At 42.6% G+C, this 25,427-nt stretch overlaps 1 protein-coding gene and 1 non-coding gene across 2 annotated transcripts; one reads left to right on the forward strand and one right to left on the reverse strand.

The window, feature by feature from the left end:
• Positions 1 to 3,661: 3,661 nt before the first annotated feature.
• Positions 3,662 to 3,734, forward strand: trnaa-agc (transfer RNA alanine (anticodon AGC)). The gene has a single exon. It is a non-coding gene; the product is annotated as a tRNA-Ala (tRNA).
• Positions 3,735 to 8,031: 4,297 nt separating this feature from the next.
• Positions 8,032 to 23,632, reverse strand: LOC143316300 (uncharacterized). Its single transcript, XM_076724184.1, has 4 exons — positions 23,517 to 23,632; positions 23,272 to 23,409; positions 22,472 to 22,579; positions 8,032 to 8,176 (listed from the first exon to the last, which is right to left on the reverse strand). The coding sequence occupies exons 1-4, from the start codon at positions 23,603 to 23,605 to the stop codon at positions 8,032 to 8,034; spliced, it is 480 nt and encodes a 159-aa protein (XP_076580299.1). The 5' UTR covers positions 23,606 to 23,632.
• Positions 23,633 to 25,427: the final 1,795 nt, after the last annotated feature.

Below are 25,427 nucleotides of genomic sequence, written 5' to 3' on the forward strand. Positions count from 1 at the left end.
GAAAGTAATTTCAGTCAGACAGTTTAAGTTATTGCGTTTCAATTGAATAAGTGCTGTTTCTGATCTAGAACAGAGCGCCTGTGGCGAGACGTCTGGACCAGCGTGACACATCCATACTATGAAGTTCTTCACAGTCTCGAGGAAGATGGCCTGCTGGATTCGGCAGATGTGGTTCATCTGTTTTGTGTCCACTATGTTTTCCTTCCACGCCTGGCAGAGGCCCTTCACACCTTCACAGAGGGCTGGGACAACCATCCTTTACGGTCTGAAGGTGGACTCTCCCCGAACCAGCTCTGGGTTTTGGCTCACATGAAGAACCCTTGTGACGTGAAGGAAGATTTGCAGGTTTGTTGATGCTCAAACTCGAAGCGCTGTGTCCAAAGGCAAAGTCCAGTTGACAAGTTTTAGACCTGAATATGTGGAGGCTAAAGTTTATATAAAAACAACAACAAGAAAATTGTTGAAGTATGATGTTTGTGTGTGTTTATGTGTGTGTGTGTGTGTGTGTGTTACTTTATTGATGTGATCACACTTGATTAGAGCAAGTCAACAAAGCAAAATTTATGATTGATGTTTTGTTTGCTTAAACATTATACATATTTGACTCTGGTTAAATGTTTTCTATCGTCACTGCAGTATACCTGTGTAGGTCAGTGAAATATTTCTAAATCATTAGCCTCATAGCTTAATTGCCCAAGTCATATTTTGGCTAGATTGTGGTATCTACCCAGTTCTACTCTCCTAACACTGCTGAGTCACTTTGCATCATCACGCTAAAAACCTTAAAATATGAGTTAGGCAGTTATTCTATGAGGCTAACAAATGCTTTTTCATTCAAAATAATCTTAAAAGGATTTTTTTTCTGGAACATGGAGCTATTTGGAACTGACTGGGAGATGTTTGATGCTGTACATGAGGAACCAAATGGGGTTCAGGTCCAGGAAATGGAGTGTCCTCTGACTCCTGACATGATGGAAACTGTTCAGAGACGTTTACATAACAATGGTTCCGTGTATTGAAAGGCTAAGGGCAAGACAAGAAATGCCTGAGATGCAACGAGATCTTGCAGAAGTTGAAATGGTTGGAACAGAGGCTGACTCTGACATCAGTTCAATTGGACATGAGACAGAAGTCCCAAACATCTATACTGAAATGTATGTATGTGTAAATGTTAAAACATAGCTCAAACAAAAGACGTTTCCTTCGCAGTCATCAGAATTTTATTTGCGAATTTTTCAAAAGTTTGCCCGTGGTGTCAGAATGTTTCTGAATTCACTGCAGACCTGCCAACCTGTACGCATTTTGCGTAGCAAGTACGCAATTTGACATCTGAATACGCCGGTACGACTCGCCCCTCTAAACTACGCAGAAAGCTGCGGACATGTGAGTTCTGTGGCAAACGTGCACGTGCGGTACTCATGTCTGACAACATGATGCAGCCAATCATTATAGAAAAGCGGAGAATAACGAGTCTGCCGAACCTATAGCGTAACATCCCCGCCCCCCCTCCTCCCTGCCTCCTCCTGCCCTCTGCCTCCCTCTCCGTCCTCCGTTCCCCACTCGCTGCAGTTGGAGCTTAAAAAGGTAAGTGTGTCAGCGGACCTGCCAGCTGTTGGTAAATGTGAACCGTTACGCATAACGTTACTTTCACTGTGGAAACATTCGAGCCGAAGTCTAAGTGGAAAAAAAAAACAACAACAACAACAACAACATGTGCCAGTTTTGTTTTCTTAGCAAATCTATCGATCATGTTCCCCTAATGACCCCAATGCATCGTGTGTGTGTGTGTGTGTGTGTGTGTGTGTGTGTGTGTGTGTGTGTGTGTGTGTGTTTTAGCCTTTATAGATATCCATTGCAGCTCGAGTAGGCCTGTATATAAGGAGGAATGTGATTATTTATACAGTTTAAACATGTAGCCAACAAATCTTTTGCAGCAAGTTTTGCAGCCACTATCATGGCAGATGAGGAAGACGAAGACAGGGAGGGACAGGGCAGCAGACCTGCCAAAAAGAAGAGGGTCCATGTCCCCCAGAAGTTTTTGAGTCAATGTCAAGAACAGTGGCCATGCTTCCGACCCTCTGAAGTTCCTCATCATGCATTTTGCACAGTGAGCAATTATGATGTGGACATAAGCCACCAGGGAGCTGCAGGTCATATATAAATGAGCCCCAGTGATGAGTGCATATGTGCTGTAAGCCAATGTAATTATTACATTCTTGAAAACAAAAACACCTGTTGCAATATACAAAATAAATTATTACCATTTTAATGAAATACATATTAAAATATTTTTTAATTAATTTGAGTGAAATAAGTAGTGAACACTGACATGATCAGTGCTTTGGTGACAAGAAAGGTGAGCATGGCTGCAAAAGGGACCATCTGTCACATGGAGGGTTTCAGTGATGCTCTATTAAAGAAGGCAAAGTCAGCAACCTATGAGGCAACACAGTCCAGAGCAAGTTCCACTGCAGGAAGGAGTGATGACTGATGCAAAAACTGTATTTAAAAGAGCATCAGGGTCAAAGTCAACAAAATAAAAACATTTAAATAATATAGTTACCTTGATTTGAAAGTGTTTCTGTGTTCCATTGAAAGGCTGTCATGATACAGTATCTGCATGGCTCAGAAGGACAGAGCATTTTTTGGTTTTCTGTCGATGGGTTTGGATATTCATGTTAAGAAATAGTTAAAGAATGGAATTGCAGAGTGCAAAATGTCTATATTTTCTTTATTAAAGGTATTGTAATCAAAAATATAGGTTTTATTGTTTTTTTTTATAACCGTTTTCCAGCCAGTGAATGGGGAAATTACTGCGTGCAAAGCAATGGAGTTGCAAAAGTCTGCGAAAAAACGTCGCACAACACAAGTGGTACTCAAAATATTTTGACAAGGTTGGCAGGTCTGCATTAGACTGTAAAACCTGGATGTCCTGCCCTTCGCCATCAGATCGCTCTGAAACACTTCCTGTATCACTGTGTGAGGTATTAGAGGGCATTTCCTTTGTATTGACGTAATGCAGCTCCTTAATTGAAGATATTTCCAAAAATCTCTCTTAGGGAGTTTGTATTGAGCAATCATCTGTTCAAAGACATGTATGCAAGTATTTATTTCAAAATAATTTAGGACAAGCTGTTTTCTTTATGTGTGCAGGCCTTCAGACAATGACAGCCACGAGTCAAGTGGATCAGTAGCAGTCAGTCCAATCAGGACCTTTCGAAGGTGATATTGTACATGAGGTAATTCTGGTGGCAAATTCTGTTATCTGGATAATATCCCCTTTAAAGTGATACTACAGTGTCAGTCATCTTTTTCCTGTTGAAAAGCTTTGTCATGTTGGAGTGTGATCACAGAGAAATGCGGTAATCCAAAAACATGGTATGTTTGTGACAGATTTTTCTCTTATCTTGCATTGAGGCCTCCCCTCACCCCTTCGGATTTCACCAGTGTAGGAGGTGTGGCAATTGCCGTACCGTGCCACACCCTGTTAACCCCCCTGAATAATAGTAGCAAACAGCTATGAAATCCCACAGACAGCATAACCACATCTGATTTAAGTTTTTATTCAAATGCTCAACGTTTAACAAGAAATAAATAAGTAAATAAAACACTCAGACAATATGTGAATATGTTGGTGTCTATTTTAATGTTCAATTTGTATGGGGGATTAGCTCAAATGGTAGAGCGCTCGCTTAGCATGCGAGAGGTAGCGGGATCGATGCCCGCATCCTCCAGAGTAATTTTGAATCTCGCTGCGGGCACCGGGTGTGTCCTCCACCATGCCTTCGGTGCCTGCTGCTCGAGGAGGGCCTTTCTGTGTGGAGTTTGCATGTTCTCCCCGTGTTCACCTGGGGTATCCTCCGTAAAAATATACCCCCACTAAAAACATGCAAGAAGATCACCACCTGACCAATGGTGACGCCAAAGATGGGTCCCCGGGCGCCGGTCTGGCTGCCCACCGCTCCTGGTCTGCCGTGGAGGAGGGACGACCAGGATGGGTTAAAGGCGGAAGTCAAATTTCACCTCCGTGTGCCGTGCTCGCATGTGTGTGTGACAAATAAAGGGGAATGTCTCCCCCCGATTCTTCTTCTTCTTCTTCTTCTTCTTCTTCTTCTTCTTTTTTTTTTAATTCCAGTTCTGAGGAAATCTTGAATTGGATCACCTGTCAAGTCAATGAAACAAACACATTTTCCATCTGTGTGTCGCGGACTGACCTCTTCAGCAGAGGCATGCAACAGTGGCAACGGCAGAAGAAGACCACGCCCAAAAGCAGACTTCAGGTCACATTGTTTGGTGAAGCAGGCGTCGATACTGGTGCCCTTAGCAGAGAATTCCTCCCAGGTAAAAGTGTTTGTCTGTATTTAATTTCACAATAAGAGAAAAATTCTACACATCCAATTCTTAAAAGGCCAGGTGCAGGAGAAAAGATAAAGAACAAAAAGGAAAGGAATTCCCCACATACGGGGGCCTCTGGTGGTATAGTGGGCTCAAATGCTAATTAAATGAAAAGAAAGAGAGACAGAAGAGACCTTTTGGATTTCCTGTGTTTGCTGTTTTGCAGAAATGCTGGTAGAGATGGAAAACAGACTCTTTGCTGGAGGTTCAGATGAGAAAGGGAAGATTCTTTCACTTTACTACACGGCTCTATTAAATGTTGTACTCTGGTTGTAATCAAGCAGTTTATTTGCTGTGTTGTTTTGCTTTGGTTAGGAGTGCTGGGGAAGTCATGGCAGCTAGTCTGGCACAAGGTGGACCTTGCCCGAACTTCATGCTTCAGATATCTCTGCTCTGTGTCTGCCAGTGATGTAACAGATCTTGAACTGTCGCAGCTTATTGAGAGGGTAAATACAATTTGATCAAAGTCAGTAATTGTATTAACATCATTATGATGTGGCGTGCACAGTTACTGTTTTGATTTGTTGCCTGCAGAGAACAATGATACAATGACGCTTAATTTCACTTGACGCCTGATCTGTTTTCAGATGACCAGCGCTGGTACTGACATCATCAGTGACCTGACTGACGACGTTGTTACCTGCGGATACACTGGAACCGTGTCTGCGAAAAAAACAGACAGCATGATAAGGTACTTTGGTGTCATTTTTGGTTTTTATTAAGGCAAGGATGTATTTTACAAGAATTTGTGATTTGAATTATGGCTTGGTTTTTTTTTTTGGTCAAATCTAAAACATGGATTACAAGTAACATGGCATTGGTCTCATGCAAAGCTGTGTTGTTAAAATTCTTTGCATGTTACCAAACAATAACAATTTTACCTAAATGTTACGAAAGTGACCATGTAATGTGGATGATGGACATGGTCCTCTCATGTTTATGTCCCAGTTTCATACTAGGCTGACAATAAGTTATTTTAGTGATCTTGTATGATTTAGTGGTCATTACGTGTCTCAGTGTTTCGGGTGGACTGGTGGATCAGAGTTTTTCACAGGTTGACCAGCAGTCAGCCTGCAGCAGTTTTTGCTGGTTTCTAACTATTTTCAGTGGGTTCAGAAGGGATTTCTCTGGTTTGATTGATTTTACTTTGCAGTTGTCAATGAGGACTTCAATATTGTCTTTATTGTTGCTATGGAAACCAATGATCTCCCTCAAGCCCTGAGCTCAGTGGAATGTTGATGTCATCTCTGATAGATCAAAGCCACTTTGTGACGCATCAAAGGAGTGGACCAGGGCTTTGGAACACAGGTCCTTATATGGATGAGGTTTCACTCCAGGTGTTGCTGGATTGACCTGAGAGCCCATACAGGATTCACCTCAGGATTTTGTTGAATTCACTTTTAAGAGTTATTGATCATTTGGACTGTTCAAAGGGAGGTGTGATTTCAGAGACAGGATGTCTGGCTTAGAAACACCTCTTCCTCATCCTGTCAGGAATGCGGGTATGTCTGTGTGCCTCTTTTCTATCACACCAGGATAACGACATCTCTATGTTTGATTTAATTTTGGATGTTCTTACAATATACACAAAGCTCATAATCTGTATGATGTCAATGCTCTTCTGGTGTTTCTAGCTTATAGAATGATAAAACTGTGATTTTAACTCTCCTAAAAAGTTGGTCTGAGTTTCTGCCATGGATCCATACTGCCATCTAGAGTTTCATAGCGGTTAGGTTGCATATGCTTGACATGAGACAGTTATTAGTAGTAACAATAATAGTGATAATCATTTTGGCAAATATAGTCTGCCTTTCTTTATTTCTTTGTCATATTAAGTTAGTTATACTCTTAGTCATCATGTTTATTAGGATGAGTATTAGAGAATGTTATCATGATTATTGTTGAATGTTGTCATTATTCATAAGAATTGTCTAACGCATGTTGTGAACGATGTTGAAATGCCATTGAAAATTGATCATTTAAAATACATGTGATTGACCATAGTGAGAAGCAGATGAGTCCCTCGAACGAATCATTTGTAAATTCTCGCTCTATAAGGTAAAATCACATCGCTCGTCTGCGAACCATCCCACATGCATGACAGTCTATTGACACGCCCTGGAGCAAGTATACTGACTGCAGCGTGCAGCGGACGCTCAGTCTTTCGTTTTGTCTTTAGTCTTCTCTGAGTCTTCTCTTAGTCTTCAGTTATTCCTCTCGTTTCGTCGTCCTCTCAGTCTTTTTTTTGTTGTTGTTGCTGCTCATAGTTGCACAGAGTAGTTTGATTTCTTTATTCAGAAAAAAGTTCTTTTCCGAGTTTTTTTTTTTATATATTTGTGAAACTTTGATTTTTGCTCGCCACGTTAAGCCGCATAACTTTTCCAAAGTTAAATTCTAGTCACGTAATAATAATTTTGGAGACATTTTCGACCGGCCATCAAAGAGACTCTCAATTTTATTATTAATCTGAAGTTTTTGCCATACGGTCGCCAACTCTCTGCACCAAAGACCTGTAGCCAGCCTCGACCCACTTGTCTGAGTTAAATAACCATCAGAAGCCGTTCCTCATCTGTAACTGACACCAGAGGCCTTCCAGCTCCTGAAACATCCCTGTCCAACATTGGCTCTCAACCGCGGTTTGCTTGGTTTGTCCGTTGGACCACAGCGCAGACCAGAGCAACGAACGACGGCCTGGAGTCCCTTCGTGTCAGTTCGGACCAGACATCCACCGGAGCGCCGCTGGCAAAGTAGGCATGCTTATCCGGGTCTGAATAACGAGTTGGGTCCGTAAGGTTACAACATCTCAATTTTCTTAATTCCTCTCAGCCATTCATTCAAGAAATTAACCTTACATTTGCATCCCCATTTTTCCCTCAAAACTACTTCTCACTATTGCCAAACTCATTCTGCCATTATTTGCCATAAGTTTCTCAATGCAGTTGTTTGTGTTACGTCATGTCACCCATATCCTCTGTCGTATTATTCATTATTTATATTCATTATTGTGTTTTAATAAATAAGCCTTTTCATTCAAGTCGTGTCCTTTTGAGCTGGATATAAGCACTCCCTTATCGAGAATTTACGCTTCAGATTATCAGACTGGTCTACTGTTGGTTCATTCGTTGTCATTACATCAGCATTACAAGAAATAATAAATAAAATCCTGAGCTGAGGAAGGTTGGTGCCCCGTATTTTATTAACAAATGCAACGTTAACTTAGAGGGAATGAACTGATTCCCCTACATTGCCATGGAAACGAATGACCTCACTCAAGCCATGAGCTCAGTGGAATGTTGATGTCATCTCTGATGGATCAAAGCCACTTTGTGACGTATCAAAGGAGTGGACCAGGGCTTTGGAACACAGGTCCTTATATGGATGAGGTTTCACTCCAGGTGTTGCTGGATTGACCTGAGAGCCTATACAGGATTCACTTCAGGATTTTGTTGAATTCACTTTGATTTTACTAGTTTCCAAGTGTTTTCACACAGATGTTTTGAGGTGTGAGAGATTTTTCAGGAGGCTTTGTGGGTTGGTCAGTGGTTGCAATGGTTTAAAAGAGATTTTACTGGAGCATTAGTGGTTTCACTGGGTTTGAGGTTAGGAGACCACATTTGAAAGTGGGAGCTCTGGCTGTCATGACCGCAACTTCCACACTCCCCCACTCGAGACCTCAGCACTGGTGACGGTGAGGATGGAGGGACGCCAGCTTCTCTGCTGTGGCTTAACCGTTGTCAGGAAGTGTCTCTGAGCTCCAGAACTCAGGGCTGGTGATCTGTGCCTGCCGTCACACAGATCATCACTCGGATCACTCCTACTGAGTTATTATGTGGTATGGTTTGGAAGAACCTCTGCTCGTCAGCTGTTTGTTAAAAATGTCCAAAATTTCATTGAGCTCAGTCTGAAGTTTCTCTTTTCAAAACAACAAAGCATCATAAAAACTGGGACCATGAAGCTGAAAACTAGCCAACAAGTATGAACTTCAACCAGAGCCCAAAATTAAAGAGCAGTCAGTGTTAAAGGTCCAGTGTGGAGGATTCAGAGGATCTGTTGGCAGCAATGGAAAATAATCTTCATAGTTCTGTTTTCATTAGTGTCAAAATAAGAATCAGCGTGTTTTCGTTACCTTACAATGAGTCTTTATGTCCACAGAGGCAGCAGGTCCTCTTCCACAGAGTCCACCATGTTGCACCGCCATGTTTCTTCTTCTTCTTCTTCTTCTTCTTCTTCTTCTTCTTCTTCTTCTTCTTCTTCTTCTTCTTCTTCTGTTGTTTTCTGGCAGTTGACAAACAGCTGTGTAAAAACCTAAATATAGCCCTGTACCCAACATCTCCTGACTTTCTCTCATTTCTCCAGCTTTCCTTTGAATACTGTAGAGGTGTCTACCCTTACTCCCTCTGTCCCATCGTTCCTGCCTTTCTTATTTATTTTTGATTGGATGATACATTTAATCTCAGACTTACTGTATTTTACAACCATATTTATTTCTCTAGTCCGTGTTGCACTCTTAGCATATTTATCTGCCAGTTCATTTCCTTCTAATCCAATATGAGCTGGAACCCAAATGAACTGAATTTCCGCCCCTGTCCTCCTGATTCTGTGGATCTTTTATCTCCAGTACGATGTCTAGCCTGGTGTTTGAATGGTTGTGTCTAATACTTTCTAAAGCATTGCTTGAATCTGATCCTATTCAGATTTTCTGTGGTCTGACCTCCTCTATCCAATCCACTGCAAGCAGAATAGCCAATCACTCCCCTGTATACACTGCTGAATCATCACTGATGCTTTTACTTGACATTGTGTCTAAATGTGGTGTTACAGAAGCTGTTCCCACCTTATTATTCTGTGACTTGGATGCATCTGTGTGTACTTTAACACACTGTGAGTAGTTTCTATTGATGTACTTGTTAACTTTGTTTGCCCTTCAAATCTTTCCTTTTTGGTCCTTTAACAGTTTCAAATGGACTTTCACTTCTTCCATTGTCCACGGTGGCATGACAGAGAGAGGAACAGCTTGGCCTACAGTTTTGTTTGTTTCTCAACTGTCCATCCAAAACTCCTCGCCTGTCCTTTTCCTTTCTCTTGGCACGGTTTGATCATATTCTGACCTGGATGATTTTCCTCATGTCCTCTTAGCTTTGCCCAGCAGTTTAATGAAATCTGTTCTCTTCTTAATTCCAGTGGCATTTCACCATGACATCCAGTTTTTTCAGCATTGTATTTGATGCTGATTCATACTCTATCCATCCATAATCAATAACTGAATGGATTAAAGCCCCATAAAATGTTTTCAAAGATGCTGTTTGCTCCCCATTCTCTGCCCTTCAAACACCAAACAATATTTAGTATCTTTTACACTTTTCAACTGTTTTCTCAATATGTATTTTACATGTAATCTTCTTGTCAAACCAAATCTCTAAGTACTTAAATCAATCTACTATTTCTAGATGTTGTCCATATAGTTTAAGACTGATTTGGTTTTGTGTTTTCTTTTCAGAAAAAACTGCCTTTGTCTTTGTAACTGAGAACCTAAAGCCCCACTCCAAAGCCCAAGCTTCCACCTTCCTTATTGTTCTTGTGATTTCCTAGCATTGAATGCCACGTTCCGTCCCCTTTTCCACATAACCCCATCATCTGCAAATAAAGAGGTCCCTGTGGACCTGTCTGTATGACTGAATATGTCATTTATCATCATTGAAAACAGAAGTTGACTTATAATAGTGCCCTGAGGGGCTCCATTCTCTACTCTGTATTTCCACTGAAAGTTTTCCCCCCTCTCACTGATGTCATCCTGTCTGTTAAAGATGCTTAATCCACCTGTACATTTCCTCCTTATCCCCATATGATACAGTGTGATTAGCAGCCCCTCCCTCCACATCATGTCATGGGCTTTTTCCACATCCAAACACAGCCACTACATCCTCTTTATTTACCTGAGCTTTCCTAATTTCATGTTCTGAACACAGAGCGGGATCTACAGCACTCCTTCCTTTCCTGAATCCACTCTGACAGCATTTTATTTCTCCCTCCTTTCTAAACAACAGACCAGCCTTTTGTAAATCTTATTTCCATAATTTTACCAACATGTGATGTTCGGGCTATCGCTCTGTAACTCTCTGCCAAACTTGGATCCTTACCTGGTTTACAGGTAGGAACAATTATGGACTCTTTCCACTGATCTGGTAATTTCCCATCTTCCCATATCCTATTATATAATTTCAGTAAAATCTTTTGACTTTGGTCACTCAGATTATTTAACATACAGTCACTTATTTGATCTTTTCCCGGAGTCATCTTTCCAGATTTTTCAAGGCATCATTCAGCTCTGTCGTTGAAAACTGCAGGTTAATTGTATTTTCATCCTCCTCTTCACCCTGTATAGTTTACATGTTTCTTCATATTGTCCCTTCTCTACCTCTCTTTTCTTCATCACTCAAATTTCCTGTGCTGTGCACTTTAACAAAAGCCTTTGCTAACAGTTCTGCTTTTCCTCATTATTTCTGACCATTTTCCGATTGCTTGTCATGACTGGGTATCCAAACTCTTTCCTATGACCTGACATTGTTTTTATCAAACCCCACACTCTATCCAGTGGAGTACTCCCTCCTAGTGACTCACAATACCTCCTCCAATACTCCCTTTTTGTCTTCCTTATTACTCTCCTCACTACTGCTTGTTGTTTCTTAGAAATGATTAAATTCTGAATAGAGAGATTTTTTTTAAGGCTTTACAGGATTTGTTTTGAGCCTTTATTGCTTGCGTGCATTCACTTGTCCACCATGGGACTAATCTTTCCTTTTTATTCTCAACACTTCTTGGGATGGACTCCTTTGCTGCTCCCACTATGCTTTTACAAATGTCATTATTCAGTTTGTTTACTGGTTGGTTTATATCTATCATTTGCATTTTGCCCTCACTTAATACTCTGAATTTGTTCCAATTTGCTTCCTCAAATTTCCACCTCCCTTCTCCCTTATTCTGGTCATTATCCTTTTCTATTCCTATAAACAGATATCGGATAGTGATCACTACCCACTGTGCTCCCCCTTAAGACTCACAGTTACTTATTGATGCAGGAGATTGTGAGACCAAAGTGAAGTCAGCTGCTGATTCTGTGCCCCTCGCCAGGTTCACCCTGGTGCCTAAACCATTATTTAAACACAGCATCTCTTTCTCTTCCAGACTTTCTTCTATAATTTCCCCATTTGAGTCGTCTTGGTCCAGCACACTGTGCTGTGAGCAGTAAAATCTCCACACCAGATGACTTTCCCTCTCCAATCATCTGAGATGGATTCCATCTTTTCTTTCTCTAATTGCTGACAGGGATTATAAAAATGAATTCTTTTCATACTTCCTGCCTTTATCCACACCTCAGTGACTGCTACCTCTAACTCTTGTGCCGTCATTATTTGCCTGAATTTTAGACCTTGTCTAATAAAAATTGCACATCCTCCACCATCTTTACGAATGCTAGAGTATCCTATAATAATAAAGTCCAGAGTTGGTTTGAGCCATGTTTCCTGTATCTAAATAATGTCTGGTTTTACTGCTAATTCCTTGATATATCCTTTAAACTCTTGTCCATTTGCAAAGAGACTTCTAGCATTGTAGAATGAGCGTTATGGAATAAGTTGCTGACTGCTGTCTGACGTCCCCTCTCCTTGACTCCCTCCCACTGCTTTCCTCTCTGCTGCTTCTTTCTTGCACACACTTTGTAATGTAAGTGCCTCGTCTCTTTGCCCAGCATTCTTACATTTCACAAACAAACTGCCATCTCTTCAATATCTCCAAGTGCTTCCTTCAAATCATTTGTTGGAGTAATCGGATTTACAGATGAAATATCATGCCCTGCTTTAAGTTGAAGAATGATCTTCTCCTCCTCCTCCGTCATTAGTTTTTTCCTCACATCATGTCTCTCTTCATCATCTGTAAGACAGCGTTTGTTTGGAGGCGTTCTTCTCCCATTTCCTCCTTTCTCTCTCAGACTCTGAAGTGGAGTCCAACCCATCATCATATCATCATCATCCGATCCACCACCACTACTACTTGCCATCCTGCTCCAGTCACAGTCCAGATTATGCCAAATCGACCAACTAATTTTTTATATTTCTTTGTTCGATTTATCTCTCCCGCTCTCCGTCGACTCTCTCGAGCATGCCTTCATCTGGATTTCCTCCTTCTCGCTGAGACCTGGATTTAATCTGGAGAGTTGTGCCCTCTAGTGGAACGTTTCTCAGAAACATCTCACTTTTATTCCTTTTGGTTTTGGTTCTTTTATCAGGAAGATGTTTTTGGTGTTTCACTGGCTTCACATTGCTTTTAGCTGCATATATTTTCATCTCATTCTCATCATCAGAGTCTTCCTCAACGTCATCCTGTAGGAGAACAGACCTGCAACTGACCTTTCCCCCCCGCGTCCCTTCAGGAGGTCTGAGGAGGAAGGACACGTCAACGACAAAGGGTCACCTATCATTTAAAGTGATCACCCATAAACACAGTGTCAAAGGACAGAGGCATTATTCTGTGTCCTCTCCATCATCTCTGTTCAGTTCTTGTCTGACTTTCTGTCCAAATGTCCTCAGCCTGTACACTTCCTGTTCAGACAGACCTCCTTTCCCTCTGCACTTCATGTTTGACCTGACTGACTCCATGAACAGCTCTTTGTCTGGGAAATACTTCTCCACTTTCACACCTTTCACATGTTTTGGTTTCCACTTTATGTTTAACATCTGACTAAACTTCAAAACAAACCACCTGATTCAAGCCTTCAAAATAAAACATTAAGACCTTTTGTCTGAAATCAATATTCAGACATCAAACAGCAGCAGAAACAGCCTGTTTGTATGAACATCGTGTCTTCAGTTGATCGATCGACTGAACTTTTGACCAAAGTTTTGCAGTTTTAAGATGAAGTTTGACATTTTTCAGATCAACCTATTGAACAGAAACTTTAAATAAAAACCAAATGGACCAACCTGATGATTTAAATGCAGCTTGGTTCAATAATTCAGCACCAACAAACGACTGAGTGATTTCAGCTGTGACTGAATGAAATCAGTTTACAGTAAAGTTTGGATGAAATGGAACAAAAGTTCATCTGATTTCATGAATGTGATCAAAGCGGAAGAGACTCACCGTGTGTTTGTGTGTTCAGGAGGCTGAAAGTGATGATGGAACGTCTGACTGAGTTTAAAGTGAGAGAATCAGCTGATCACATGATCAACGTCCTGATGACAACAGCACCAAGGACACACTGATGCACAAAAAGCACAACGCACACCGACACACACAGACACACAACCTTTAAAACACACAGAGGAAGAAACACAACATTTGACAATAAAATCACACAATTTAGAAGATAAAATGTACAAAAAGTCCTAATTTAAGAAGAAAAGGTGACATTTCAAACGTTTGGAGGACAGAGTCACATCACAATACACAACAACACACAGAAATACACACAAAAACACACAGAGACTCACTGCAGTAAAATGGTGAAAATGTGAAATATTTTGTGGAAAACATTGAGAGAAGGTTGAATTTTAGAGGAAGGTTTTGAATATTAAGCAGAGATTTTGAAGGAAAACCAGCGTTTGTTCGTGTGTTTCCTCTCAACGTTCACAGTTTTCTTCAGTGTGAAATCTGGACTCTGTGGTGTTTCCGTTCATCTGACTCACTTTGATTCTTCACGTGGGCTCCCTCCTCTTCATCAGTGGGATGATGCTGCCCCCTGCTGGACTGGAAGAACTCGACAATCTGCACAGTTTCATGAAGGTGTCGGCGACTCAAAACCTGACAGGACAAAACACCTTCACTGAACTAAAGAGAGCAGCTTCATCTCAGTCTGCGCTTTGGCTTTTTGTCACACTGTGGCCAAAAGTGTGTGGACGGCTGAACTTTCACTCAGTGTGTGATTAACGTGACTGTGACACCGTGTTCATGCCTGTGCTGCCACATCAATCTCCAGTCTTCTGCGCTCAGTCACTGCAGCAGATATTGAAGCTGCTGTTTGATCCCAGTTGGACACCAGAGCATCACTGAGGTCCAACACTGATGTCGGTGATCAGGTCTGGCTCACAGTCAGTGCTCCAGTTAATCCCAAAGGTGTCGGATGTGGTTCCAGTCATGGCTCTGTGAAGACCAACTGACTTCTTCTACACCAAACTGGAAAAAAAAAAACCCATTTCTTTATGGACAACAGCATCAGAAACATTTCTCCGTATCTTTCAGCTGAGTCCGGTCAGCAGTCTTGACCTTAAGAAAGACCAGAAAACACTCACAGCAACATTCAGCTTTGATTGGAACAAGATCCAGAATAAAATCAACACACAGCTGAAGGTTCAAGTCAACAGCGTTTCCACAGTTTAATGATCACAGCTTCCATCTTTAAAGGACTGGAAGTGGAAGAAGTTTACAAAGTAAATGAGGAATCTTTTCAATCATTTTCAACAAAGTTCATTGATCAATTTATTCCAATAACATGAAAGACTGATGTGACTGAGATCCTGCACAGACTCAACTGATCTGTTCAGCAGTGTTTCTCTAACAGGAGGAGACTCTCCCTTCTACAGAGGACACAGAGACACTGAGGAACCAGACCAGGACCAGAACCTGAACCCAAAGCCAGGATAAAGAGGTTCAGTGAATGTGGTGTTGAAGGTGTGGAGGTGGATCAGTGAGTCAGAGGAGACTCTGTAGAAGGACAGAGTGCCAGCAGGACAGTCCACATACACTCCTACTCTGTGAGAGACAGAGGAGGAGGAGGAGATGGACGTTGTTGTCTTATTGTGACGGACAGAGTAACGACCATGAGAGCAGAACAGACTCCAGGACTGATCATTCCATCCAAACACACACTCATCACTGTCTCCTTTCCTTCTGATTCTTCTGTAACTCACTGATACAGAAAATCTTCCTCTACACTCGACCTCCCAGTAACAGCGACCAGTCAGACCAGTTCCACACAGCAGCTGAGGCCACCAGTCAAACCTGTCTGGATGATCAGGATATGACTGATCCTCCTCCACATGTGTCATCGTCCTGTTGTTGTCAGACAGTTTGATCCTTCTGTTCACTGTGTTTGTGTCCAGTTTGAGTTCACAGGAATCTGATGGAGAGAAGAAGAAGAAAACAGCTGCAGTTATTGATCCATCATCTGTTGATTGATGGACAGTTTGATGATGACATCAGAGATGTGAATGAGTGATGTCAGTTTGAAGATGGCTGAATGTGCTCTGCTTTGTTTTCATCAGTCAAATTAAAGACACACTTACACTTCCTCAGACCTGGTCTCAACCATCGGACTCCAGCAGGCTCCACCCTGAAAGGAGGAGGGGGGTCAGAGCAGCACCTCCTCTTTCAGCATGCAAACATGGACGTTACATCACTCTCATACACACAAACACAATATGTTGATCCGGCCTGCTTCTCCCTGCTGCCCCTAAACCTCTTCAGCTCTGCTCAGACACTGACAGCGACACTGATTCTCATCAGCTCATTTCCTCATTTCAATCTGTTGCTGACTTCTATTCTAAGCTGCTTCACTAATTGATCGCTCTCTCGCTCTCCCACCAGTGATGTTTAATAATCAGTCTGACTTTGTCTTCACTGAACAAACCAACAGAGCTTTAATCATCGATTATTGGACACGGTTCTCCTTGTCATGTCCCAAATTCAATATCTGAGACAAGTCATCATGACTCTGTTGTGTGGAAATCTTTTCATGTCAAACTTCCTGAAGTTCACCAGAACAAGAAGAGCCACTTGATGTCTGCACATGGAAATATTCACAAGCCATGTTTGCTGTAAAGAAGACCATGTTCAGTTCAATTGCTCACCACTGATGAAGGAACAGTCCAACATTTTGAGAAAATCACTTGAATGAAGCATCTCAAAAGTCCTGCTCTGTTCTGTGGTTGTCAGGTTCCAGCAGTTTGAACTAAATAGAACTGCTTTGGACTTATTGGAAGCTTGTTTTTATGTCTTTTGAGGACAAAAAGGACATTTGTCAAACTGACAGACAGTTCTTTTTCCATGCAGAGATCTGTCCAAACTGCATCAATTATGACCAACAGGTCATTATCATGTTTGTTCCTGGAGATGTTCTACTTGAGACCTCCAACACAAATATGTCCTTTTCATGTTCAACCAGTGTTTATGTTGTTGTGATCAAAGGACAAAGGTTTCCTACATGTGTGATTGTTCATGTCTCACTCACATCCACCATCAACCAAAAAGACAGACAACATGTTTCCAGCTCTTCCTCCTCTTTCACACTGACTGACTGTGGCTGCAGCAGCCTCTTCATACCTGAGAGTGTCCAGTCTGCAGTGAGGATCCTCCAGTCCAGCAGACAGCAGCTTCACTCCTGAGTCTCCTGGATGATTGTAGCTCAGGTCCAGCTCTCTCAGATGGGAGGGGTTGGATCTCAGAGCTGAGGCCAGAGAAGCAGAGCCTTCCTCTGTGATCAGACAGCCTGACAGCCTGAAAACACACAGAACAACACATGGAAGATCATCTGAGGGTCCTGCTGTGTCCGTCAAATCATTGTTCTCAAAATGCAGAGATCTGATAGGCTGAGCAGCATCACGTGGGAGGATTTACAACACATAATAATTCTCAACAGTTTCTGTGTATTAGGTCAACAACTTCACACTCGACACTTCACTTCCTGAGGTCCTCAGCGACACCTTTGTGGTAATTAATCATGACTGAATCAGGAATAAAGTGACGTCCACTCATCAAAGTCACATGACAACAACACAGAAATGAGGATTTCCATCTCAGCCAGACTTCATTGTCTGTATGTGTCAAACGTGTGGACTTCTGAGGTTAAAGACAGACGCCAACGCTTTTACAGCAAACAGTAACTTGATCTGACCTGAGAGTTTCCAGTGCACAGTGTGGACTCTCCAGTCCAGCAGACAGCAGCTTCACTCCTGAATCCTGCAGGTTGTTGTTACTCAGGTCCAGCTCTCTCAGACTGGAGGACTGGGATCTGAGGACTGAGGACAGAACTTCACAGCTTCTCTCTGAGAGGTTACAGCCACTCAGTCTGAAGAAGAAGAAGAAAAAGAACATTTATTTTAAAATGTTGAGTCTCTTCTCAGCGTGTGTTCAAATTGTTGCTGTTCCATCATAAACATGTTGTAGATGTTGATTCGTTGTCTTCATGTCTGTAAGAACACAGTCATGTGTCCTTCATGAGGGGACAGTGTCAGACCTGAATCCAGTTCCTGAGTGTCATGTTTAAACCTGCTGGATGAAGTTTAAAGTTTCAGACTCTCGAATGTGCAGTTAGAAATAAACAGGAGGCTCTGAGAGTGACTGTGTGCTGAAACAAATATATGAATTGAATGATTTAAAGGATCAGCAGTTTTCTGCCAGCATTCCTCTCTCGTCTTATGTGCAGTAACAGTCTCGATTTTCCTCTTTTATTTTTTCCATTCTCCAAAGCTCTCCATTATAACAACCTGTTCCTCTGGACTGAAGGAGGGGGGACATGATTGGTCCTTTTTGTGGTGACAAAGAGTCAAATGGTGAAGCAAACATCTCTTTTTATGGGAACGTGCACAGAGCCTGATGAAGGAAACCTGAGTTAACAAAGGAAGCTGATAACCACCGTCATGATGCCGTTATCTCTGCCTGGAGTTCATGTTTAGTTGAGGCAGCTCACACAGAGGAAGCCTGGCTTGGTCCAATTTGTTTTGTCCTTCATCCCGCTGAGCTTCACATGAGACAGCCTCTTGTGCTGGACTCAAACTGCTGACTCATAGTCTTTCAGAATTCATGTTTCCCATGACTCAGCACTCTGATCAATAATCAATTCATCAGATTTAATGACCCATGCTGCACTTTGTGAAACCTCACTGTAGAAAATATTACTGCACAGATTTTAATTACAAATACGCAAAATATTTCGACAGCGACAAAACTTTATGACACATCTGCAAACTTGAATTTGAGAGATTTTTTTCTTAGTTCACACATTCAGACACGTACACACATTTTTCTGACATGCACAGAAAAGATGATCTACAACTGCAGACTGGGAAATTATTTCTGATTATCAATTGACAAACTCAAAATCATCAATCTGTCAGAGATCTGAAAATAAAGAGAACAGACTGAAAGATTCAAATCCTGACATGAGAGAGACTGTTTAAACTAAATGAATCTCTAAATGTACAGAACTAACTTAAATCTGTCAATACAAACACTAACTTGATCTGACCTGAGAGTTTCCAGTGCACAGTGTGGACTCTCCAGTCCAGCAGACAGCAGCTCCACTCCTGAATCCTGCAGGTTGTTGTGACTCAGGTCCAGCTCTCTCAGACTGGAGGACTGGGATCTGAGGACTGAGGACAGAACTTCACAGCTTCTCTCTGAGAGGTTACAGCCACTCAGTCTGAAGAGACACAGGAAGGAAGCAAACAGTAAGTTAGATATCAGAGTATTTATTGATGAAGAAACTTCACTATCTCTGTACTTACAGAGCTTTGTTGGAGGCTTTGACCACTGGCAGCAGCCTCAGAAGAGCCTCCTCTGAAGCAGAGAATTTCTTCAGGTCAAACACATCCAGACCTTTTTCTGATGACAGTAAGATGAAGACCAGAGCTGACCACTGAGCAGACAACAGTTTATCTGTGGAGAGACTTCCTGAACTCAAGGACTGTTGGATCTGATCCACCAGAGAACGATCATTCAGTTCATTCAGACAGTGGAATAGATTGATGCTTTGCTCTGCAGAAGGTGTCTCTTCAATCTTCTTCTTGATGTACTCGACTGTTACCTGACTGGTTTCTGAGCCACTTCCTGTCTGTGTCAGCAGACCTCGTAGGAGAGTCTGATTGGTCTGCAATGAAAGACCCAGGAGGAATCGGAGGAACAAGTCCAGGTGTCTGTAAGGCCTTGTCCACTGCACTCTGGTAGAGATGTGTCTCTGCAGATGTGACTCTTCTGGATTTAGATTTCTTCAGGGTTCTTTGTTCTTCTGACAGCAGATTGACTCCAGACTTGATGAAGGTCAGATGGACATGAAGAGCAGCCAGAAACTCCTGAACACTCAGATGGACGAAGCAGAACACCTTGTCCTGGTACAGTCCTCTCTCCTCTATGAAGATCTGTGTGAACACTCCTGAGTACACTGAGGCTGCTCTGATATCGATGCCACACTCTGTCAGGTCTGATTCGTAGAAGATCAGGTTTCCTTTCTGCAGCTGCTCAAAAGCCAGTTTTCCTAGAGACTCAATCGTCTTCCTGCTCTCTGGAGTCCACTGAGAATCTGACTCAGCTCCTCCATCATACTTGATGTTCTTCACTTTGGACTGAACCACCAGGAAATGGATGTACATCTCAGTCAGGGTCTTGGGCAGCTCTCCTGCCTCTCTGGTCTTCATCACATCCTCCAGAACTGTAGCAGTGATCCAGCAGAAGACCGGGATGTGGCACATGATGTGGAGGCTTCGTGATGTCTTGATGTGGGAGATGATTCTGTTGGCCTGCTCTTTATCTCTGAACCTCTTCCTGAAGTACTCCTCCTTCTGTTCATCATTGAACCCTCTGATCTCTGTCACCATGTCAACACACTCAGGGGGGATCTGATTGGCTGCTGCAGGTCGTGTGGTTATCCAGAGGCGAGCAGAGGGAAGCAGGTTCCTCCTGATGAGGTTTGTCAGCAGCACATCCACTGAGGTGGACTTTGTAGCATCAGTCTCGATCTCATTGTTGTGGAAGTCCAGAGGAAGTCGACACTCATCCAGACCATCAAAGATCAACAAAACCCTGAACTCTTCAAACCTGCAGATTCCTGCTTCTTTGGTTTCAGGAAAGAAGTGATGAACAAGTTCCACCAAGCTGAACTTTTTCTCTTTCAGCACATTCAGCTCTCTGAAAGTGAATGGAAACATGAACTGTATGTCCTGGTGGGCTTTGTCTTCAGCCCAGTCCAGAGTGAACTTCTGTGTTAAGACTGTTTTCCCATTGCCAGCCACTCCCTTTGTCATCACTGTTCTGATTGGTTCATCTCGTCCAGGTGAGGGTTTAAAGATGTCTTCTTGTCTGATTGTGGCTTCTGGTCTGTGTGGTTTCCTGGATGCTGTTTCAATCTGTCTGACCTCATGTTGATCATTGACCTGTCCAGTCCCTCCCTCTGTGATGAAGAGCTCTGTGTAGATCTGATTCAGGAGGGTCCGCTGTCCTGCTTTAGCGATCCCCTCAAACACACACTGGAACTTCTCCTTCAGGTTAGATTTAAGTTTACGCTGACAAACTGAGGAAAGATGTTCTGAATGAAGACACAACAAATAAATCAATAAGTGATTGATAAAGTTCAGATGAGAATTTAATGTCCTTGTCTGACCATATTTTGGTCCATCTGTTGAGACATCAGTGAATGTTCCACTGATCCAGCAGTTAAACCTTTAGAGAAATCCTCTTACTGCTCTGCAGACGCTCAGCCAGCTCCTCCTCCTCCATTCTCCTCAGGAAGTGCTGTGTGATCTTCAGAAATGCCTCTCTGCTGCTTCTCCTCTGCTCTGCATCGTCATCCTCATCCCCCCCTGACTCTCTAAGCATTCTGGGTCATCTGGACTCAGAACCGTCTTAATCTTCTTCAGCTCGTTCCTCACAAAAGAGACAATGTTCTCCTCCAGCAGCTGGAACAGAAGATGATATGAATGACACAAAGTGAAATCATGGAAGCAAACATCAGATCCATGTTGGACAGACTGATGGTCCACTGGTCTAAAAAGTGCAGTGTGGAGATTATTGTGAACAGAATAGATTTGAAAGCAGCTGTTGTACATGTACAGACCAGAAATATGGAGTCCAGGTGAGTTTGATGCTGGTGGGCAGACTGACCACTGTGAACCTCTGAGCTCTCCTGCTGGACTCTGTGGAGGAATCATGAAGAATTAGCTCACATCATGTCCAACCACACAGAGACAAACACCAGCTGAAGGTCCTTTGATCTAAAGTGTTGATTCCAACATTGAATCAGATGGTTTCCACTGACATTAAAGTGTTGCGCGTACTGCTGATCCCACCGTGAATCAACAGTCCAGTCTGCATTTCTGTGCAGCTTTCACTTTATTGTGTTGGTTGACCAGCTTGTCTGGTTGAGTCCCTCCAGTTCTCATTGACCCCTATAATACTGTGGACAGCATCACACAGCTCACACAAGCTAACTGGATGCTACCTGTCCAGCACAAATTGGCAGTGAGTCACAATAAAGTGAGTGAAACATGAGAAAAGCAAAGAGAGAAGCAGAGAATACTGGATCAAAGCAAAGCTGAGGGTGATTTCACATCCAGCTGTGTTTCAAATGAAAGCTGGAATGTTCTTCTCTGGACTACATGAAGGAAACAGGTGCAGCTGTTGCTCATAGAAGTTGTTCTGGCTCTTTCTTTTATTCTTGGACAACCTGTATTTGTTCTTGTCCACTTCTTTGACACACAGCACATATTTGAGCTTTGTCTCCTCTTTGAGCTCCTGCAGCCTTTAGTTACCCATAACACCCTTCTCTGCATCAGACGTCTTCACAGAGGCACAACTCCAGCCTGATGTGAGGCGCCATGATGCCGCCATCAGTGTCGTTCTTGACTTTGTGAATCCATCAGCAGCATCAATCACAAACAGACTGTGTGTTTCCTCAGACTCTCTGTGTTGCTTCATTCTGTGTTTCACAGCAGCTGATCTCAGTCCAGCTGTTATCACTGACATGTTTGTGTTTGTGTTGTCACATGACTGAAAACCACAACATGTTGATTTGATGGAGGAACTCAGTGGAATCAGGGTTAGCCTTCGTTAGCATCTGTTAGCAATCAAGTCACTGTTTTATACTCATGCAGTCAGCAGTCAGAAGGTGTGTGTGGAGGAAATGTTCAACTGGAGTCAAGAGTTTAAGACTGGTTATACTGGGCAGCTTCCACATGTGAGGATATAAACAAATGAGAAGAAGAACGATGCTGAAAATAAACAAACAGGTTGAAAAAAATTTTCTGGATCAATAACAGTTCAAACAAGAATCTGTGATATTTTAATGTTATTAACAGTTTACCTTGTTGCAGCAGACGGTCGATCTCCTTTATAATCAATGAGGCGACCCGTCGACCGTTCACTCTTCAAGGACACACAGCTGGGTCCAGGTCCAGGTCCATCAGAAGCTGGTCTCCCATAGATCCTGTCAGACACAGAGGAAGACCACCAGGGATGGAAATGGACTTTTTCTTCTTCAGACTCAGAAGCTGCTGGAGAAACTAGCAGCTATCAACAAGAAAAGGATCAACACACCAAAGTTCAATCAAACATGAAACTGAATGATTTCAGTCTGTGGATCATCGCTTCATTTGTACATCAAATCTTGGACCAAAGCAGGACTCAACGGACTGATTTCTGAGCAGATTTTACTGTGATTGACAGACAACAAACTAAACTGTGGAGTCCATCAGCACCGACTCTGTTGGTCTGTTTTCTAACGTTTGCATCACGAGACTCAGCACAAATATCCTGACTGTTATTTAGAGACGATGGTCGCTGAAGCATTTTCGTCCAACATTCAAAGAGGAAGTTTGATGGTAAAGAGACTTTGGAAGGTCCCCACTGGATTTGTGCTGAAGCCTCATATTATCCTCAGCTTTCAGTGTCCACATGTGGACATGTCAGTGCTGTTTCGGGACAGACTGGACAAATGTCCTTTAACACTAATCTAGCTCTAACCTTCATCATCATTCTAGGATAACTTGAACATTAGAAGGACAACTGGTCAGACTGGATTTAATGAGGACAAACATCAGCAGTGGACAACATGAGGAGGACATGTGGACATTTCAGGTCAAATTGTCCAACACGAGTTTAATACTGAGAACAACTTACTGTCTGTCAGAGATATGCTGCTGTTTAAAATGAAAGAGGCGATCCATTGACCGGTCACTCCTGAAGGACACACAGCTGGGTCCAGGTCCAGGTCCAGGTCCAGGTCCAGCAGAGTCTGGTGGGTCCTGCTGCTCTGGCCTTCAACACAACACACACAGAGCTTTGAGTGTAAATAATGATGGTGGAGAGATTTGAGTGCTCTGACATGGAGACGAGTCCCGGACAGTCAGAGATCCTGGTCTCACCTCTGAGCTTCGGTCTGACCGTCATCGTCCCCACACAGACTGGTTTTAGAGGGACGGACTCCCTCCTCTCTGTCCTCACACCGATTCATGCTGCTGAACTCACGTCAGCTCATACACACTTTGATCTGGAGAGGAAACACAAATCAGTCATGTGCACGTCAGCTGAAATCATCCTTTCATGGTTTCTCCTGTCCAAATATCAGCTGCTCCTCCTCTGATTGGCTGTTATCTCGTCTTTCATATCAGTGTCAGCTGAATGCAGTCAGACAGCAGTGTGAGGCCGAGCTGCTGTACTTCTATCAGTCCACTAGATGGCGCCATGAAGCTGCAGTGAAGTGAACACACACTTGATGCCTGGATGACCGTTGACATCCACTGCTGACAGGAAGCTTCAGTTTGTGGAATATTCAGTAAATTCAACATGACTGAAAGATCCTCGATCATCGATAAGTGAAGGAGAAAGTCAAATATTTACACAGGAGGCATGTAAAATAGCAGGAATATTCAAGTAAAGTACAAGTACTTCCAGACTGTACTTAATAACAGTACTTGAGTAAACTAGTTACTTTCCACCACTGAGAGATCCTTTCAAAATAAAAGCCTGTCTCAATCAAGCCCTCTCGGGTCACATTAAAAGAGGAATCTTTGATTTGATTCTTGATCACATTGAAGCACAAAGTGAGAAAAAGAAGCGACACTCGTTGCTGTTGGAGGAGAGTTCAGAGCTCTGACAGCTCATTTAGTGACACAGTTACAGATTGAATTGAGAAATAAAAGGTTTCAGCTCCTCACAGCCCTCTGAATGCTCCTTCCTGCTGTCTCCACATCAACTATTGAGGATCAACTCGCTCTGCTTCTGCTCTTATTCCAGCGTTTACACTCACAAACATCCACACAACATGGCCGATGTTTTTAACAGAGCTGCTTTCAGCTCCTTCGTCCAGAGTTCACAGTTAAACTCAGAGTTTGGAGAAACGATGGACGGAGCTGCAGATAGATGCCGTTTGTGCTGAAGCTAAGCTAACGACAGCTTGAGTAAAAAACACCTGAAACGAGTTACTTTACCTTCAGCTGGAGCTTCAGAGGAGAAAACAAACTGCGACACACCGAAGGCAGGAAGTGAAAGTAAAGTTTAAACACTCGCCCAACTGGAGAAACCAGTTTACACCAACAAAAGTGATCAAACTGGGCAACCAGCCCAACCTTGCAGGTCTGTTTGAAGCTGATTCGTTGGTTTGGGACACTTCAGCTACAACGACAGCTGGTCTGGCTGCTGCTGATGATGATCGCAATCAGACGACATGACAGAGTCGGTCAGTGGGTTATTTTAGCTGTTTAGTAGCAAAAGGAACGGAGCTGCAGACGTCAGATGGAGTCAAGGACTTCATGATATGAACCAAAGATAAGCAAAGCAATGAACAGCTGGAAAAGACCCTCTCCTCTTAGGAGACTTGGCTAAAATGCTGCTTTACTGCGACTCTACAAGTGATTGAAGTTTACAGGTTTGTGAGATTTGGGTTCTCATCAAACACACTTGCGGCCGTCAGATTGGACTTTTGTCCAGTGTTGTCAGGAAGGAAGCATGTTAGCGCCATCGTGTCTTCCACTGGAATTCATTTCTGTGTTAATGACTCAGGATGATGAGACATCTTTGCTCTTACTTGTCTGTTACCTCTGAAAGAACATTTCTGCACCCTGAGTGATAAAAAGCACCTTTATATCCAGGCACAACAATGTACCTGCTGCAAAGGTGCTGAACTGTTAGCCAATGAGCTACAGCTGGAGCCACATGCCATGTTGTACCTTTATGAGGCACAAATGTTCCCTTACAATCAGAGACAAAATGGATTTAAAGAACAATGAAACTAAATCCTTTTTTACATGTGAACCAATCAGTTTTCAGTGGATTTC

The sequence above is a fragment of the Chaetodon auriga genome, chromosome 23 (genome assembly GCF_051107435.1).
Source record: "Chaetodon auriga isolate fChaAug3 chromosome 23, fChaAug3.hap1, whole genome shotgun sequence".
Taxonomy (NCBI): Eukaryota; Metazoa; Chordata; class Actinopteri; order Chaetodontiformes; family Chaetodontidae; genus Chaetodon; species Chaetodon auriga.